A 20,874-nucleotide genomic window follows, 5' to 3' on the forward strand; every position below is an offset into this window, starting at 1 on the left:
TAAGGGATGATATGACTTCAGTCTATTCCCTTCTTTTATGATCATATGTCCTATTTCTCCAAAGACTTCAGACTATGTCCAAATGTACAATAACATCAAAATCAGATTTCAATAAACCTGATTCTTCACTAGGGCACTGTTCCAACATCACTAAATGATGATTCAGCATCTGGCTCCCTGGCTGAACGCAGAAGGGGAGCAAGAGTTCGGTGCTGACAGCCTTCCTTTTGAACGCTGTCAGGAACGAGTCTATGAGCAGCCTATCACTGCGTGGCTCAGTGGCAGGCAGATAAGGCCTCTGTGCTCATGTTAGTACCCACTCTTTCAATAAATGTCAGTGATATCAGAGGTTCTGCGTCTATAGATTGGACTATTGTGTTTATGGACTGTGGACCTTTTCCAGATTTATGGCTTTTATATTGTCTTTTTTTGAACACCCAATCATTTTCTGTTTTTTTGTGCAGGGGAGTGTTTGTTTGGGTGTCAATGTTCTTGTTCCGTTTTGTGCGAAGAGAATGGTTTGTGGGGAGGGGGGGAGAAGAGTTTGTTGATGATTGGGATGATGTCCTTTATTTGTGTGTGGGGTGGGTTTGCTGTTTTTTTCTGCTGAACTTTCATTTTCTTTCTTTGTTTCATGGCGATCTGGAGAAGACGAATTTCAGAGTTGTATATGAATATGTGCTTTGATAATAAATGAACCTTTGCTTCCTGTGCCCCCTTTACACCAACCTTTTTTTTAATATCATGAACCCCCTACCATTAACTGAGGGGTCCCCCAGTCCCCAGGTCAGGAACCCCTGCTTTAAACACACTTGGTTCTTTGAAAAAAAATTTATACTACTAAAAACATTTTTGTGTGTGTGTTAGATAATCAGTAAATTAAAATATATGGCGATATTAATAGCAACAACATTCAGCAGAACACAAAATGAAATCCAGCATCACAATTCTGAGGGGTCTGGATTATTGGCACTTTATTGTACACGATTTGCAGATAGGCCATAGATAAGAATCAAAACTTGAGGTAAGACAGATGAATGAGCCAGTTTGTACAGATATTGTTTTTTTTAAATTTATTCAAATCCTGTGTTTGAAAATCACTCATTTTTGATATCAATTGATACAAATACGACCATTTACATTTGCATACTCTCCTGTACATACATCATGCTCCACCATATTTATAAACAGTAAATCAAATTATATCACTGGAGGAGCTACAATTAAAATGAAACTATTCTTTTTGAGAACATTCAGCTTTCATTTCTTTTACAGTTGGCAGTGATGAGTTTTTACTGATTCGGTGATTCACCCCCTAATGTTTAAGAATTGACAATTTCAAGTCAGCGATTGAAAGGCTCTTTTCCAAAATAATGGATCATAGAAAAATAAGTAATTTTGCAATGCTGGCCTAATGCTAAGCAGCTCCTGCTCTCTTCCAGCTTTTATACCATGCATCTTCTATCCGCGATAGCAGTTTTATGCCTGAGTGGCAAAGTGAAAGCATCCCAAGTCATAAACAAAAACCTATTCATTTCACTTATATTCGATTGCTCTTGCAAGGGCATTGATTCAAATATTCAAGGACCTATTATGAATGTAATTTAACAATGTTCTCTGAAAAAGATGCTTCAAATCATCAAAAATGCAGTGCATTGAAGCTACGAACAACAACCTATATGGAGCAAAACTGGAAATGCAATTCTACAATCAAGACAGAGCACTTATTTGTGCATGTAGTAGATGGTAAATTACTTCACTGGTGCATAGGCAACTCTGGGTGTAATCAGCAGTGAAAAGTTATAAACCCACTGAAAATACAATTCAAATCAAGCCGAGAATTTGGAGCAAACACATTCAAATCACTCCGGCCAGAAGGAATGTGAATACAAAAAAAAACTTGCTGCTTAGAAAATATTCTGAGACAGTTTTAAAATTTGCACATTTTGTACAGTGAAACCTTGAGGAAATTTTATTGAATTTAAAAGATAAAATCAATTTGGTACTGAATTACTTTATGTATTATTGTAAGCCTGCAATATATAGAAATGCTTTTCTCATAATGCAGTTTCTTATCGATAGGTGTTTATTAGAATGAAAATCTGCAGTCAAATTTGAATGCCACATTATTCAGCTTTGTGGAAATCATGTTCAGCATTACACATCTTGGGAACCCTGTCCCAGAACTATTTACACCCATGTTCAGCAGACCCCTCTGCACCTGTGCAGTTCTACACTATACCTGTGCCCTTGCCATCTTTTACTGTCTCCCGGGAGGACCAGCAGAGCCTCAGCTTAGTAGTTCATCCCTTAGTTCAAACTGATTATGAAGTTATTGAACAACAGAAATTCTGGGAATTCAGGCTTTGGACTTTGTATTTGTTCTGAAGCCACTTGAGACCACATTCAAAGCACTGAGAAACACAAAATTTAAACTGTGTCTCCTTCCAGATATATACATTTATAATTTGATAATATTAAACATGTTAAAATGCAATTAGATCCAAAAAGCAGGCAGAACACGAACATATTTAAGCAAAGAATATTGGACATATTTCAGATGTAAGCAACACAGGAAGTATGCAGAATTGTGGTGGGTGATCTGGTAAAGAGCAAATTGAAAGAAATACAAGTTTTGATTTACTAGCTAAATTTCAAATGCATGCATGGTATGTGATCATGTGTGCAAGACAAAAGTGTTTCCCTGTTAGTACTTGGGTCTGAAATTATACTCAACAATATTAAACTCTTTGCTGAAAACAGATACAAAAGTAAAAAGTAAGAAATTCTTTTAAGTTGTAAGTTCCAAATATGTAGATTGCAGAATCCAATGGATATGACACAGGGTCCTGGTGAATAAAAACACTCATTTCCCTTCACACCTTCTTCAATCCTTTTCCCATTAAGCAGGCAAAAACAGTCATAACCATTTTTGGTTTTACTTCCACCAGATCTTCAGGCAGTGCATATACCCGAGCACCCATCTTTCGGGCTACTGAAATGGCATACCTGAAAGAGACATACGGAAGAAGAGTATTCATTTAAGGCTAGAAATGCTGTCATTACATAGTTGCTCATGTTCCTTACACATACATTTTTATTTAAACAATACCATTTTGATTTTTTAAAAAAGTCTTATTTGTTCACAAAGTCATTTTCAACTTCTCATGCAAGAGTCACTAATTACGAGGTTTTTAAAAAATGCTTTTCTTCTACATATTGCCATAAAAATTTCTGTCACATATTTCATTTTGTATTTGATTTCTAACTGAAGGGAAAATTTCATTCATTCTCCCTTCAAAGCAACAAAATGTACATAAAATGCATACTTTTCTCCAAGGTAAAAGTTAAACAATTAAATAAAGTTAAACGATTAAGTAAATTTAAAAAATGATTTCAGAAAAATCTGATAACTTGCAATCTGATAAAAAAAATCAAAATGACAACAGCTAACTTTCAATCTGTTTTACAAAGTTCATTCTGAAATCAATTTGTAGTTTCCTTCTTAAACCAAAGAACTAAAGACAACCCCACCTCAATTCGACATGATATTTTTAATTTCTATCCACTGCTTACATTAAAATCACTGATCATGAACATTAAACTCACTTTGCATTGTTCAACTTGTCAACATCTGTAAGGTCAGTACATTTCACCAGTTCATAGCGAATTACATTTGGTACGACAGCATCTATCAAGTCTATAACAGGCAAACTGGTGGAAATGCATTTATCCTGGGAACAGAAAAAATAAACAAACAGTAATCAGACAATAACAGTTTTTTTTGTATTATCCATGTATTACAACTTGACAACCTCACAACTTCGACTGAATAAAAATAAAATAGTCAATGCGTCAGTGTATATGAATTGCCTAAACTTTAAAAAGTAATTAAAAGGGCAATTTTAGTTTATTTTCTAAAAATCTAAGTAAATGCTCACATCTGTATTTTTTTAAATTCTGTGCACAATTCTTAAAATGTAATCTTAAACTGAAAATTAATTCATTTCTGCATTTTTCTTCGATAATTAAGTATCTCATTATTAAAGATTAGCTGTCGACATGTACTTTGGAACATCCAATATAGTGAAATGTGCCTTTTGCATCAACGACCACCATAGTCTGAGGATGTGTTGGGGACGCCTCTCAAGTGTTGCCATGCTTCCAGCACCAACATGACATGCCCACAGTTTACTAACACTAATCTGTATGCCTTTTGAATGTGGGAGGAAACAGAGCACCAGTCATAGGGAGGATGTACTGGCAGCAGGAATTGAATAACGATATTCTTATCACTAGCACTGCAAAGTGATCAGCTAACCATTCGGCTAATGTGCTGCCCTCTTAGCTAGGCGAAATGACACAGAATCCACACTTGAGAATCTAACTGTTAACTAGAATTTCCGACTCCTGTCCTCTCTGGGCACTGGTGAGAGCACCCCAGAGAAATTTTAAAAAATGTCCGGCTCAGCCATTGTTCAGAGGTCAAAGATCAAGTGAAAAGGTGGAATTGTGCTTCAGTCAGACCAGCAGGAATCTATTCAATCTCCACAACTTTTCCAAGTTGTTGCATTCTATGCTCCAAACTACATAAAATTGCATCCAGCTATTGTCCATGCATATGCCCTGGTTTCCACAGAATGCATGTTAAGATATCACACCCTGTTCACATTCTGCATAGTACCTTTTCATTAAGTTCCTCTAGCTGTACAATGTCAAGAACCATGCTCTTGTAATTCTGGCCTTGAGCATTTCGACGTCGACTGTACCTCTTCCTAGAGATGCTGCCTGGCCTGCTGCGTTCACCAGCAACTTTGATGTGTGTTCCTGGAATCATTGGGTGTTTCGGGTCTTTCAACATCATACAACCTCCTCCAGGTGACCCAGCCGGGGCTGATCAGACCCCAGTTTGTGTCCAGATGGCTAGCTACTTATGACTCCATGGCTCCCCTCTTTCAGCCACAGCCATCTTGAGGCCATCTCTGCCACATTTCTTAAAAACACCCAATGACTTGGCCCCCACTGCCTTGAGTGGCAATGAATTAAATGGCCCTTTATAAATTCATGATATAAAAATAACCCAACGCTACAAGTGAAGAGCCATGTTATATCATGGAACATAATCTGTGAAAAACACCACCTTCTTTCAAATCTTCCTCAAAATGCCGTTAAAAACCAGTAATTAATTTCCAAACTGTTTTCCAGCACTGCATCCCTTATCTATTGAACAAATTCCCATTTTCCCCCACCATTTTAACAGATTGGTTAAAAAAGAGATAAATAAGATTGGTTAAATAAATACATAAAATTGATCAGATAAACAAATACACAAGTAAATACTGTGAAAAGGGTGCCTTTGTTGATAATTATATTCTAGTTTTTAATCATATCAGTGAGAGATTGTGCAGGTCAGTAATTTCAAAATACAAATCTAAAATCAAATTATTTAAGCCAAAATATTACCTTGAAGCTAGTAATTAAGCTGTTCTTCTGTGCTTTTGCCAAAGTCTCATTTACCCATCTTATAATAATTTCATCTGTCACTTTTGACCCATCTCCAAGATCTGAAAGCACCTTCAGGGTGTACCTAAAGGAGTAAAGTAGGCAGATTACAGATTCAAAATGCAATGTGCACTAAGCTACTGCTTGGAACGTGGGCTTCTGCTAGCTTCACCTGAATATAAAGATAACTGGCTTCCGGGTTCCATCAAAAGTGAAAGTGAAATTCAGTTGTACTGAAAAACTCTTCATTTCCGATTAATGTATACAAAATTCTGGAGGAATTCAGGTCAGGCAACACCTATGAAACTGAATAAACAGTCAACATTTCAGGCCAAGACCTTTTATCAGGATAGGGGAAGAAGCCAGAACAAGGTGGTGGGGGAGAGGAGGAAGATTAAGCTGGAAACTGATAGATGATGCCAGTGGGATGGCAGGAGGGTGGGGGGAGGAATGAAGCGATAAGCTGGGAGGTGATAGGTGGAAAGGTAAAGAACTAGAGAACTGGAGAAAAAGGTATCTGATAGAGGAGGAGAGTAGACCATGGGAGAAAGGGAAGGAGGAGGACCACTTTGGGAAGATGATATTCAGGTGAGGAGAAGAAAAAAGGTAAGAGGGGAGCCAGAGAGGGGAATGGAAGAAAAGTAACACACTGACTACCTAAGCAACGACGTCTAGCAAACCAAGGATTGAAAAGAGATGAACTTCGAAAAGATAAAGTGTCTTAATGTTATTATTGCTTTTAAATTTTGATGCGCACAAACACTCTAGTTTTTTCTTTGGTCAACACACAAATATCAAAACAAGGTAAGAGTGTATCAGTGTTCTTTGAGCCTTAACCAAAACAGTTCAATTTCTAGTGCAAAAAAAAAATCCTTGGGGGTAAATTGTTTTTTTTAATTTCTCAAGAGCAAATTAATTACATTTCTATCAATTAAATCTTAACTGTGGTTGAGTATTTCTAAAACTCCTGACTTTTTGAATAGTTCAATTAAACTTCCATTCTGAAAATAGTTATCCATATAGGGATTATTAATAAAGATAGCATTCATCAGCTTTAACACATTAGTGCAAGATAGACTGATAATAAATTTAAATAAACATGTAAAGCAAAATGCATGCAAAGTGAATAAGAGAGACAATATTCAGTTGAAACATCAATCTGAAAGGTTCAACTGAGGATAATAATTATTCATTTATTATCTACTTGTCTACTCAAGGGACACTAAAATTCTTACATCTTATACACGGAAGATATAAATCATTCGCAAGAATTCCAGAGGGGAAAAATGTGAATTGTAGATTCTTTGTCACAAGATTTACCAAAGAAAATTCTTATGCATAAAGAACAATATTAGCTTTGAGAATAATAGTTCCTTATATATCAACACACAACTTCAAATGACCTCCCTGGCCTTTGGAAAATTACTGTTGCTTCCCCCCCCCCCCTTTCTGAACAGCATCAACAAGAATGTCCTTTACCTTCTCATGAGCTGCCAAACTAGAGCCAGTGTAAGGGTTCGATTGCCTTCATTCAAATCTTGCCCCGCAATACCCACAAGGGAAAAGCAGGCCTTGGTTTTACCCAGTTCAACAGCATAGTTGCAGTTTTCAAGCTAGAGGGGGAAAAACAGAGATCCAGTTATGGCAGTTTCATGAAAAATCCAACCCCAATTAACTTTAAGGAAAATGCTGCGCTAGGTTTTCAGTTGAGAGAAAAATTCTGGGAATACACATGTATTTATTTTCCTTACGTTTCATCTACGGATCTCAAATGTCACACTGTGATAAAACTCAGACATTGCTGGGACAAGGTGGTGGGACCAACTCTTGATTCTGCCAGGTAGGGCAGGCGTAATGATTTGAAGTTGAGAAGGTAATATTTAAAATATTAAATCCACCCCTATTAGACAGTACTCGTGCTTTAGACTTTGAATGAGTGGTGATAATTAATTCAAAATACCTTCTTCATGTTCGCCCCAAGCTGTGGATAGGGAGGTCTATTGATTCGGTTCCAATCTACTGGCACATTGACACTCTGGTATAGCTGAAATATTACTAAGGCATCAGTCAGATCACTGGATTGAAGAAAAAAAAACAGATAGTTTTCTCATGTACAACTTCATAAATAAATTATATCAAATGAACAATAACTGTTGGAGCATAATATGAATGTCAAATACAAGAAATAAAAGACCATAACATTTCGGAGCATTAGGCCATTTGTCCCTGTCAAGTCTACTCTGCTATTTCATCATGGTTCATCTATTTTCCCTTGCAGCCCCAATCACTTACCTTCTCCCTGTATCCCTTCATACCCTGACCAATCAAGGATCCATCAACTTGTCTTAAATATACGTAAAGACTTGGCCTCCACTTATGTCTGTGGCAATGAATTCCTCAGATTCACCACCCTCTAACTAAAGAAATTTCTCCTCATCTCTGTTCTAAAAGGACACCCCTCTATTCTGAGGCTGTGTCCTCTTGTCCTAGACTCTCCCAGGAGAGGAAACATCCTCTCCATATCCACTCTGTCAAGGCCTTTCACCATTCGATAGGTTTCAATAAGGTCACCCCTCATTCTTCTGAATTCCAGTGAATACGAGCCCAGCACCATCAAATGCTCTTCACATAACAAGTCATTCAATCCCAGAATCATTTTCCTGAACCTACTTTGAACCCTCTCCAAAGTCAGCACTTCCTTTCTAAGATAAGGGGCCCAAATTGCTCATAATACTCAGCGTGGCCTCACTAGTGCTTTATAAACCCTCTACATTACATCCTTGCTTTTATATTCTAGTCATCTTGAAATGAATGCCAACATCACATTTGCCTTTCTCACCAGACTCAACCTGAAAATTAAACTTTTAGGGAATCCTGCATGAGGATTCCTAAGTCCCTTTGCACCTCATATTTTTGAATTTTCTCTCCATTTAGAAAATAGTCAACCGTTTCCTTTCTTCTACCAAAGTGCATGACACTTCTCGACACTGCATTCCATCTGCCACTTTGCTCAATCTTCTAATCTGTCCAAGTCCTTCTGTAGTCTCTCTATTTTCTCAAAACTACCTGCCCCTCCACCTATCTTCACTCATCTGCAAACTTTGCAACAAAGCCATCAATTCCAACATTCAAATCGTAAATAATGTAAAAAGAATCAGTTCCAACCTAGACTCCTGTGGAACTCCACTAGTCACTGGCAGCTAACCTGACTTTGCCTCTTTGCCTCCTGCCAATCAGCCACCACACCATCCATTCTAGAATCTTTCTTGTAATACCCTGGGCTCAACTTGCTAAGCAGCCTCATTTATGGCACCATAGAGGCCTTCTGAAAGTCCAAGCACACAGTAGCTATCAATTCTCCTTCGTCTATCCTGCTTGTTATTTCTTCAAATAATTCCAACAGATCTGTCAGGCAAGATTTTCCCTTGAGGAAACCATGTGGACTACAGGTTATTTTATCATGTGCCTCCAAGTACCCCGAAACCACATCCTTAACAATCAACTCCAACATCTTCAAAATCAGAGGTTAGACTAACTAGCCTACAATTCCCTTTCTTCTGCCTTTCTCCCTTCTTGAACAGTGGAGTAACATTTGCAACTTGCCAGTCTTTCAGAACCTAGTGATTTTCGAAAGGTCATTACTAATGCCTCCACAATCTCTTCAGCCACCTCTTTCAAAACCTTGGGGTGCACAGCATCTGGTCCAGGTGAATGATCCACCTTAAGACCTTCCAGTTTCCCAATAACCTTCTCCCTAGTAATGGCAATTTTATACACTTCTGACCACAGAGATTCTTGAACTTCCAGCATACTGCTAGAGTCTTCTACAGTGAAGACTGATGCAAAATACTTATTCAGTTCATCTGTCATATCCTTGTCCCCCATGACTACCTCTCCAGCATAGTTTTCCAGTGGTTCAAAATTCACTCTCGCCTTTCCTTTACACTTTAATTATCCAAAGAAACATTTGGCATCCTCTTTAATATTATTGGCTAGCTTACTTTTGTATTCCATCTTTTTCATTTTAAATGGCTCTTTAGTTGCCTTCTGTTAGTTTTTAAAAACCTTCCTTATCCTTGAACTTCCCAGTAAATTTTGCCCTATTAAGTGCCCTCTCTTTTGCTTTTATGTTGGCTTTTAACATAAAACATAGAAATCAACAGCACATTATTGGCCCTTTAGCCCACAATGTTGTGACGACCATGTAACCTATTCTAGAAACTGCCTAGAATTACCCTACCGCATAGCCCTCTATTTTTTGAAGCTCCATGTACCTATCCAAGAGTCTCTTAAAAGACTCTATTGTAGCCGCCTCCACCACTGTCACCAGCAATGCATTCCACACATCCACCACTGGGCATGGAAAAACTTAGCCCTGACATCCGTCCTGTACCTACTTCCAAGCTTCTTAAAGCTATGCCCCCTCGAGTTAGCCATTTTAGCCCTAGGAAACAGCCTCTGGCTATCCACACAATCAATGCCTCTCATCATCTTATACACCTCTGTCAGGTCACCTCTCATCCACTGTCGCTCCAAGATGAAAAGGCCAAGTTCACTCAACCTATTCTCATAAGGCACACTCTCCAATCCAGGCAACATCCTTGTAAATCTCCTCCACACTCTTTCTATAGTATCTACATCCTTCCTGTGGTGAGGTGACCAGAACTAAACACAGGGGTCTGACCAAGGTTTTATATAGCTGTAACATTACCTCATGGCTCTTGAACTCAGTCCCACGGTTGATGAATACCAACACACCATACACCTTCTTAACAACACTATCAACCCATGCAACAGCTTTGAGTGTCCTACGGACACGGAACCCAAGATCTCTCTGATCATCAACACTGCTAAGAGTCTTACCATTAATACTATATTTTGTCTTCAAATTTGACCTACCAAAATGAACCACTTCACACTTCTCTGAGTTGAAGTCCATCTGCCACTTCTCAGCTCAGTTCTGTATCCTGTCAATGTTCTGCTGAAGCTCAGAGAGCCCTCCAGACTATCCACAACACTGTCAACCTTTGTGTTATCAGCAAACTTACTAACCCACCCTTCTACTTCTTCATCCAGGTCATTTATAAAAATCACAAAGAGGAGGGGTCCCAGAACAGATCCCTGTGCAACACCAGTAGTCACCAAACACCATGCAGAATACAAATTCTCTACAACCACCCTTTGCCCTCTGTGGGCAAGCCAATTCTGGATCTGCAAAGCAAGGTCTCCTTGGATCACCTGCTTCATTACTTGATGAATGAGCCTTGCAAGGGGAACCTTATCAAATGCCTTACTGAAATCCATATACACTACGTCCACCTTCATCAATGTGCTTTGTTACATCGTCAAAGAATTCAATCAGGCTCATAAGGCATGACCTGCCCTGCTGACCATCCGTAATCAGATTATGTCTCTCCAAATGCTCATAAATTCTGCCTCTCAGGATCTCCTGCAACAACTTGCTCACTACTGAAGCAAGACTCACTAGTCTAAAATTTTTGGGTTATCTCTACTCCCTTTCTTGAACAAGGGAACAACATTGGCAACACTCCAATCCTCTGGTACTTCTCCTGTCCCGATTGATGATGCAAAGATCATCGCCAGAGGCTCAGGAATCTCCTTCCTTGCTGCCCATAGTAGCCTGGGGTACATCTCATCCAGTCCCGGCGACTTATCTAACTTAATGCTTTTTAAAAGCTCCGGCTCATCCTCTTTCATGTCTATAATGCTCAAGCATTTCAGTGCACTGTAAATCATCCCCACAATTGCCAAGGTTCTTTTCCCTGGTGAATACTTAAGCAAAATATTAATTAAGTATCTCCACTACTTCCTCTGACTCCATGCACACGTTTTCACTATCGCACCTGATTGATCCTATTCTCACATGGCTCATCCTCTTGCTCCTCACATTCAATCATGGCTGATCCTTTTTTTAAAAAAAAAAATCCCCTCCTCAACACCAGTTCCCGGCCTTCTCTCCGTAACCTTTGATGCCGAGTCCAATCAAGAACCTATCAATCTCTGCCTTAAATACACCCAATGACCTGGCCTCCACTGCTGCATGTGGTAACAAATTCCACAAATTCACCAACCTCTGGCTAAAGAAATTTCTCCATATCTCTGTTTTGAAATAGTGCCTCTCTATCCTGAGGCTGTGCCCTCTAGTCCTAGACTCTCCCTCCATGGGAAACATCCTTTCCACATCTACTCTACCTAGGCCTTTCAACATTCGAAAGATTCCAATGAGATCCTCCCTCATCCTTTTGAATTCCAGTGAGTACAGACCCAGAGCCATCAAATGTTCCTCGTATGATAACCCTTTCATTCCTGCAATCATCCTTGTGAACCTCTCTGGACACTCTCCAATGCCAGCACATTTTTTTCTAAGATGAGAGGCCCAAAACTGTTCATAATACTCAAGGTGAGGCCTCACCAGTGCCTTATAAAGCCTCAGCATCACATCCTTGCTCTTGTATTCTAGACCTCTTGAAATGAATGCAAACATGGTATTTGCCTTCCTCACCACCAACTCAACCTGCAAGTTAACCTTTAGGGTGTTCTGCACAAGTACTCCCAAGTCCTCTGCATCTCCTGGATTCCTGGACTTTCTCCCCATTTAGAAAATAGTCTGCACATTTATTTCTACTACTAAACTGCATGGCCATGCATTTTCCAACCTTGTATTGCATTTCCCACTTTCTTGCCCATTCTCCTAATCTGTCTAAGTCCTTCTGCATCATACCCATTTCCTCAACACTACCTGCCCTTCAATCTTCACATCATCTGCAAACTCTGCAAAAGAGCCATCTATTCATCTAAATCACTTATAAACAGCATAAACAGTGGTCCCAACACCGACCCCTGCAGAACACCACTAGTCACTAGCAGCCACCCAGAAAAGGATCCTTTTATTCCCACTCGCTGCCTCCTACCAATCAGCCAATGCTCTAACCATGTTAATAACTTTCCTGTAATGCCATGGGCTCTTAACTTGGTAAGCAGCCTCATGCTTGGCACCTTGTCAAAGGCCTTCTGAAAGTCCAAATATACAACATCCACTGCATCCCCTTTATCTATCCTACTTGTAATCTCCTCAAAGAATTCCAACAGGTTTGTCAGGCAGGATTTTCCCTGAAGGAAACACATGCTGACTTTGTTCTATCTTGTACTGTGTTGCCAAGTACTCCATCACCTCATCCTTAACAAGTGACTCCATCATCGTCCACTGAGGTCAGGCTAACTGGTCTGTAATTTCCTTTCTGCTGCCTTCCTCCTTTCTTAGAGTGGACTGACATTGGCATGGTGACAGAGAACTGGAAAATTACAAGAGTCCAATGATTTTTGAAAGATCAGTTCTGATGCCACCACAATCTCTAATGCTACCTCTTTCAGAACTTCAGGGGCCGGGTGGCTTATGTATATTTAGGTCTTTCAGCTTTTTGAGCATCTGCTCTCTTGTAATAGTAACTGCACCCACATCTCTTCCTTCACACACTACAACATCAGGCATACTGCTAGTGTCTTCCACAGTGAAGACTGATGCAAAATACTCATTGAGTTCATCAGCCATCTCCTTGTTCCCCATTATTGTTTCTCCTGCCTCATTTTCTTGTGGTCCTATGTCCACTCTCATTCTTCTTTTATTTTTAAACATACTTGAAAAAAAACCTTTACTATCCACTTTGATATTATTTGCAAGCTTGCCTTCTAATGATTTTTTTTGTTGTTCTCTTTAGGCTTTTGAAAACTTTCCATTCCTCCATCTTCCCACTAATTTTTACTTTATTGTACACCTTTTTTTTGCTTTTACAGTAGCTTTGACTTCCCTTGTCAGCCACTGTTGTACTATTTTAGCATTTGAGTATTTCCTCATTTTTGGAATACACATGTCCTGCACCTTCCTCATTTTTCCCAGAAATGCATGCTATTGCTGCTCTGCTGACATCTCTGCCAGTAGCTCCTTCTGATTTACTTTGGCCAACTCCTTTCTCATACCACTGTAATTAACCTTAACCTTGTTTGTCATCGAGAAGGAAAATGGTAAATCATTCTGCAGGTCATTGTCTAATAGCTTGTTGCCCTCTATATGAAGAAAGCATGCATAATCTTTTATATGCTGGAATTTAATGCAACAAGTTGGCTGAAACAACAAAAAAAAAGGAAGCATTGTTCCCCGGGGCACTGTGATAATAGTCCTCTTAATATTCATTATTTTTACAAAAATTACTTAACCGGAAGTTAATTGAAAATTCAATTAGCTTAAAGCAAGTGAGCTCATTGCAGATAGATAATTTTAGTAAAGAGACATGCTGTGTCATACAAAAGAGCTAGACATCTTGAGGCATATCTATTGCACATCTGGATACCAATTAAAAGCATCAAATGAGATTCAGATCGCATTGGTGATTAGCCAGAGGAAAAGAAGCTAAATAAGGCTTTAAGATTGTTGTGTAAATGAAGGTCTAAATTTAGAATGTTATTAGTTGGTTGCAATGGCTTAGATGCATTCATATCATTCAAGTTGTGGAAAGAAACTTCAAAATATCTGGGTTATCATCGCCTAGTGAGATATGCTGAACCCCCCTCCTCCACAACCCCCTCCCCCCTCTAGCTAACAATCTTTGAAATACAATGCAAAGGGAATTTTCTAGTATATATTTTGAAACTGCCTATATTTGTTTGTTTTTGTTTCGAAGATAGATGTCTAGTAATAGGGCTAATGCATTCCCCCCTTGCTACTTGTTTATGAACATACTCTGATATTCAAGTTAGAAACAGCAAATACCCTGGATTTTCCAGGTGATAACCTCGTAATGGAGTACTCCCCTCTCTCCTACATTCCGATAGTAATACATCACCATTTTTGTCCAATATTTTGTTGTCTTCTGCGTTACTAGGGGATATGGATTAATCCAATATCTCATTTATGGAAGGTGCATTTCATTACATTTTTAATAAACTCAATGTTCATGTGCTGCACTCTCTTTTGTGGAATGGACCAAGAGAAACGGAGTAAAAGATCTTTGTGAAACGGTGTTTGGTCATTCCATGTGCCCAGGCAGCTGCTAAAATTTCAATGCGGGACAACACAGCATTACTCATCTTCCAACCTAGTAAATACAAACCATTAACCTGAAGAGTAAACAGGGTTTACCTGTAAAGGTGATTGACAAACGGGCTCACTCCTTGTGAATTCATCCAGTTCCGGAAGGTTCTTTCTTCCCTTGATTCACCTACAACACAAAAAAAAGTTGGTAAAAGATCAAAAGTGGAGCTGACTTCCTTACAAACAAGGAAGGATCGAAACAAGCAGAGACAAGTCAATTATTTAAGATTGTTTATTTGGTCCATTAACGGCTTCAATGTAGTCATTACGGACAAAACTGTTATGTTCTGCTGGTAACTAAAATAGCTTACGCTTGGCCATACAAGTGGAGGGACACCGCTGGCTTTCAAATTATTTAAACAAATGCTAGACTTAAAACCAAACGCACACTTAGACAGGTGAATCCCAAATTTATTGCCCAAAAATTACCAAACTGCTACAGCACAGGAGGAGGCTGTTTGGTTATCGAGGCAATACTGGTTAATCTGGGTAGCACCTATACTGGTTAATCTGGATACTCCACACTTAAAGCAAATGGAAATGCTAAATATGGTCACGGTTATATTGCTAGCCCAAATCAGTGAAGTTCCTGGTTCTGCTGCAGCAAGTTATAAACCAAGGCACCAGTTTTAATTCATCTCAGTATCTCTGAGGTAATTGTTCTGAAGAAATCTTCTGTTTATGTCTGGTTTTTCTTGCAAGCATTTTGATAAATAAAATATTTTAGTTACTTAATAACAGGCAAAAACGTCTGTAAATCTATTTATTTTGGCACTGAAGTCATGTGACCCATCAGGCTCCTGGATTTGCTGTGCTGGAAGTAATCCACTAGTTCCCTTGTTTCACTCATTATCTCAAGCCACAGTTTATTGTCTTGCATACAAGTAACAGCCCCTCAGTGATTCATTTTGCCATTTGCCTACACTAGAGAAATCCACAGTTGACAGTTAATGGACGAGCTAAACTTTTAGAGGTGGAAGGAGACTGGAGAATAGGGCACCACAGCCACATAGCGGTTAGCGCGACACCATTACAGCTTGTGTGTCGGAGTTCGGAGTTCACTTCCAACATCATCTGAAAGGAGTCTGTACGTCTTCCCTGTGGAATGTGTGGGTTTTCTCGGGTGCTCCGGTTTCCTCCCACAGTCCAATGATGTACCAGTTAGTAGGTTAATTGGTGGCTGCAAATTGTCCATGGTTATGCTAGGGTTAAATCGGGGGATTGCTTGGCATTGCAGATCAAAGGGTTAGGAGGGCCTATTCCACACTGCATCTCCAAGTAATACAAAATAAATAAAATGGTGGAAATCTAGGTGATCATGGAAAAAAAACCATGCAAACTCACAGGCATCCCAGAAGTTAGGACCGAACTCAGGTCCCTGGAACTATGAGGCTGCAACATGAATTGATCTATTATCGAGCCATAATAAATTACAGCCCTCTGGTCATTGCCACAAAATTAGAGACCCAAACTTTGCATGTACATAATAGCACAAATCATTCAACAAATTTGGTTCTCAACACATGATTGGAGTTACTAAATGGGGCAATGAAGCAACATCTCCTTGCAAAGTTCTGCCACACAAGCCTGGACTTTCTCATCAAGGGATCAACTGGCTTCCTGAAATGGAACTTTCCCTTCGATGGAGGCAAGCATTGGCAGCTAGTTGATGGACTCCAATTGTGAAGCTATAGCACAAAGTGAAAATAACACCCAGCGTTTTTCCATCTAGAGATTTAGATAGTCACAACCAAGTCAAAGAGCAAACAATGCCTTCAGCCTAATTACTCCATGCTTAACAGTCCCATCAACCTAAACTTGGACCATAGCCCTCCATATTCCTCAGGTCCATGTACCTATCCAAACTTCTTAATGTTGTATTCTAGCCTGCTTTCACACTTCCTCTGGCAACTCATTTCTCACTAGCATCACTTTGAGTGAAGATCCCCTCACATCTTCCCCTTAAATATTTCACCTTTCACACAAAATCTTTTAGTTCTCTAGTTCCAGCCTCACCCAACCTCAGTGGGGGGGGGGGGGGAGCCTGCTTGCATTAATTACCATTATCTGCCTTATCATGTAACATGGGCTATAATGGTCTTTGATCATGATTGTTTGGCACGTTTTTCTGCAGAAGTGGTTTGCCATTGCCGCCTGCTTTGCAAAACAGGTGACCCCAGCCATTATCAATACTCTTCAAAGATTGTCTGTGTGGTGTCAGTGGTCGCACAACCGGCATTTGTGACATCCACCACCTGCTCCTATGGCTTCATGTGACCCTGATAGGGAGGCTAGGCAGGATATCTTGCCCAAGGATGACCTGCAGGCGAGTGGAGGGAAGAAGCGTGATTTATACCTCTTTTTGTAGAGATGCATCTCCACCCTGCTACCCTTGCATTAACCTTATCTGTAGACCAAATCAACTTCATTCTACATTTTATGCACTGGGTAACATTCTCTAACATGATTGTTATTTACCAGTGGAGTAGTTCCACCTTTTGAGCATCCTTATCCTGTTCTTGAGTGAGAACAATCATTTGTGCTACTGAATTATGCAGATCCCATTTGGTTGGCTTTATGACCAGTTCTTGTTGGTCTCACACACAGACTCAACTCCAAGAATTTTTGTTTTTTTTAAAATCCCCTTTACAGAATGCAGTTACCAGAATTTACTGCTTATTCCTAACTGTTCTTGAGGAGGAGATGATGATCCACCTTTTTTGGGGTCACTGCCATCTTTCTATAGAAAATATTCCTACGCTCCATTGTTTAGGGAGCTTCACAGTTTAGATTGAACAGTATATTTCCATTTATATAAATGGTCACATTTATTGAATTTGCCATGGTGTTAGCGAAAGAAGTTTAGTCTTGCAAGTTTAAGACAAAAATCAAATTTATGAATATCTATTTTTCTCCAGGCTGTTCATTTTACCAAATTATTTCCTCAAGTACACAGTGAAGATAGTTTCCAGCAAGCCCAATTAGCCCAAATCAGCTACGTAATTTTTTTTTTAACAATAATTAATGTTAGATCAAAGGCTTGCAGAAAGTACCAGAGATTAGAGGAAATTAACATTTCTTTATTCAAAACAACATTCCGAAAACAAATCCTGATTAAAGAAATCGACTGCTTAAATGTCGTGACATGATCATCCTAAAATGGATGCAAAGCATATTAGATCAAAAGCATTGTAGTGCGGATGATCACAATTTAAAATAAAGGAGGAAGCACAGATGATACTCAGGAGCTTAGTCAACATCTATGCAAGGAGAAACAGTTAATATTTCCAATCTGAAGGTTTAACAAGTTGAAACAATAAATCTTGTTTTTGTCATCACAGATGCTCTATCATCTGCTGAACCTCCCCTCCATTTCCTGGTTATAGTCCCCATCTTGTTCTTGACTGAAAACACTAATTTGTGCTACAGGATTCTGCAAATCCCATTGTTTCATCTTAAAGACAAAACATTGGGATGAATTATATGAAATTCTTCCCCCCCCCCCGAGTATAAACAAACATAAACACTGGTAATTCAATCACACAAAAAATGCAAGCTGAAAACTGGTGTGAAAATTGGTTAACTAAGAATTAATGATGCATTATTTGAGCAAATAAACAAATTCTGAAATGACACTCAATTTTGCATCTGAAGTGTTGTTCATCTTCTTTGCATCATTGGCATCAAAATTATAGAATTAGTATATTCTTCTTCAAAAGAAATGAGCATAACTAAAATTAAAAACTGAACCAAAAGAAGATTTTGGAAAAAAAATGCATTTGTGTAAAAACTTCCATTGCATTGGGTCATCAAAAGCTCTTTATGACCAAATATTTAATCTTTAAAAGTGTTGTCACCAACAAGCAGGCAGCCAATTTGCAACATCAAATTCCCATAAAAGAACATTGTGATAATTACCAAATTTTAAAAAATATATGTTTATTGAGGGCAAATATTGTCTTGGATAGAAGAGTTAGAAAATTTATGACACCACTCAGCCCATAATGTTAGTGCTGGTTGAAAGAAATTACTGAACTGAACCTCACTTCCCAGCAAAGGCATAACCTTCAGGTCTAGGTCATAAATGGGGGTTTTACCTCCACCATCTTTCTGGTGAGTGAGTTTCAGATCCCTACTCCCCTTTAAGTGAAGAAAAGATCTCTCTCCCCCCCCCCACCAAACCTTCTGATTACTTTAAATGTATGCCCCTATTTTAACTGTAAACATATGGCCTTTATTTATTTTAAACCCCTCTGCTAGGGGAAACAGACCCCTCAATTCACTCTTCCTTCAGCCTTCTGTTACACAAGAAAGTATTTACTAGTCCAATCTCTCTTCATTAGATACAAAATGTCCAGTCTTGGCAATATCTTTGCAAGTTTCCTCCATACCCTCTCCAGAGTGATCACATCTTCCTCATAGCAGAATGACTAGAATCATTCTGAATGCCACAGAATAAGTTTATATTCAGCAAACCAGGCAGTCAGGGTCTCCTTTAACTTCAGTTGAAAGGCAGCATCTCAGTGCTACACAGAAGCATCACCTAAACATTTTTGATCTAACATCTCTGAAGTTGGGCAGAAGTTCCACAATTTTTGAATTCAGAGAGAAGAGTCATCTCAACCAAGATATAGCTACCTATTGCATTCTGTGGAGTTGAATTATATTTTAAAATAAAGGCAGAATGAGCAGTGAGAAGAACATAATTGTGCACTAACTCACTTACAGTTAAGTAGCAATGACAACTGGTATTATATTCAGTTTTATAGTTTTAAGGTGAGGAGTAAGTGGCTACAGGGGATCTGAGGAAGATTTTCTCCCCCAATTCATTGTGGTTGAAATGTGGAACACATCAACTGTGGTGATGAAAACAGAAGCTTCTGAATCACCAAGGCATAACAGGTTCTGGCCCAAGTGCTGGTAAATGGGATTTGTATAGGATAGGCACAATTAGGAGCATAGACAAGGTGTGTTGAAAGGCCTGGTGCTTTTTGACTGAATAAATATAATAAATGCACTATTTCCAGATTTATTTTACATAATGCATCCTTAATTTTAGTTACATACATAAATAATTTGCTCATTAGCAGCACACTACTGTACAACAGCGGCTTCATACTGTGTTGTACGTTTCCATGTCAGAATGGCAACGCCGCCATGAATGCTTTCAACCTTTCTTAAACTGTCACTACCAACAAACAGGTGGGCTGCCACAATGAGAAGAAACATTGACAACTTGGTTATAAAAAAAACTACACACATCAGTCAGTCTTTGGTTTCTGCTAATTTCAAAAGGGCTACAAAGAGCCCCAAACCATCAAATCGAATGTTTGCTTTGTAACTTGTTTCTATTTTTTTTATATATGTAAACGAGAGAGGGCACAGATTTCAGGAGAGAAACCTCCATGGCCAAAATCACTCAACCAAACAACCAATACAGTTTCCAATAAAGGCAAGTGTATCACCATGATGGAGCTTTAAAAAGGAACAACGCTGGCGGGAGGGCGGGGAGAAGAGAGAAGAAAGAGAACCAGAGGACTTGGAACAATTCTTAAGACAATACCTACAATGGGAGGGGTCAGTTCTGTAGTCTCCGGCCAGAATCAGAACAAAAAGGGAAAAGGAAAACAATGCAAGCTATTAAAATTATATACAAACGGGTTCAAACATTCAGATAATCTATCATGCCACTATTATTTGACTGGTTTTGTGCTCTGGAGAAAACTAATATTTGCTTCTGATAATATTGAAATACTTCAAAGCACTTCCTAAAAGGGAATTAAGGTGCAGTAACTGTGTGTCAAACATGGTAACAGAGCAGCTTTTGGCACCATGAATGCTTCACCAACATAAGTGAAATGAGTGCTGCTATTGGCCAAAGTGAAGAGCGTTAGCTGGGATATCTGAAGAAATTCCACCTCCAAACTGAATGGCACCAGGTTTTGGACTATCATACAAGATTGCAGACAATTGTAAACACCATCACGAGCGCTAGCCTCTCCACAATTGAGGACATCTTCAAAATGTGATACCTCTCTCTTGTTGCACTACTTATTAATTTAATTTTTTTTACACATTTCTTACTTACTGTACTGCTGCCATTAAACAAATTTCACAACAATGTCAGTGATAATAAACCCAATTCTGAGAATATCCATCTTTATGTTAAGACTAAATCAAAGAGCACTGCCTCTAACAGGAAAGTGAAAATGTAATGATTTAAAGTTTCTGCAAGCAGAAGCATTTAACTCCTAACTCTTAGAGAA

General features: G+C 38.9%; 1 protein-coding gene across 3 annotated transcripts in view; it reads right to left on the bottom strand.

Annotated features, from left to right (window-relative positions):
- Positions 1-934: 934 nt before the first annotated feature.
- Positions 935-20,874, bottom strand: part of LOC134345184 (plastin-1-like) — a 127,629-nt gene continuing 107,689 nt past the window's right edge. For all 3 annotated transcript variants that reach the window (XM_063045419.1, XM_063045418.1, XM_063045420.1), the window contains exons 11-16: positions 14,657-14,735; positions 7,463-7,577; positions 6,982-7,115; positions 5,464-5,587; positions 3,610-3,734; positions 935-3,009 (exon numbers count right to left, since the gene is read on the bottom strand). In XM_063045419.1, coding sequence (XP_062901489.1) covers positions 2,877-3,009; positions 3,610-3,734; positions 5,464-5,587; positions 6,982-7,115; positions 7,463-7,577; positions 14,657-14,735 — 710 coding nt within the window. In that variant the 3' untranslated portion in view covers positions 935-2,876. The remainder of the gene's footprint in view (positions 3,010-3,609; positions 3,735-5,463; positions 5,588-6,981; positions 7,116-7,462; positions 7,578-14,656; positions 14,736-20,874) is intronic.

This window comes from Mobula hypostoma, chromosome 4, assembly GCF_963921235.1.
Source record: "Mobula hypostoma chromosome 4, sMobHyp1.1, whole genome shotgun sequence".
In the NCBI taxonomy this organism is placed as follows: Eukaryota; Metazoa; Chordata; class Chondrichthyes; order Myliobatiformes; family Myliobatidae; genus Mobula; species Mobula hypostoma.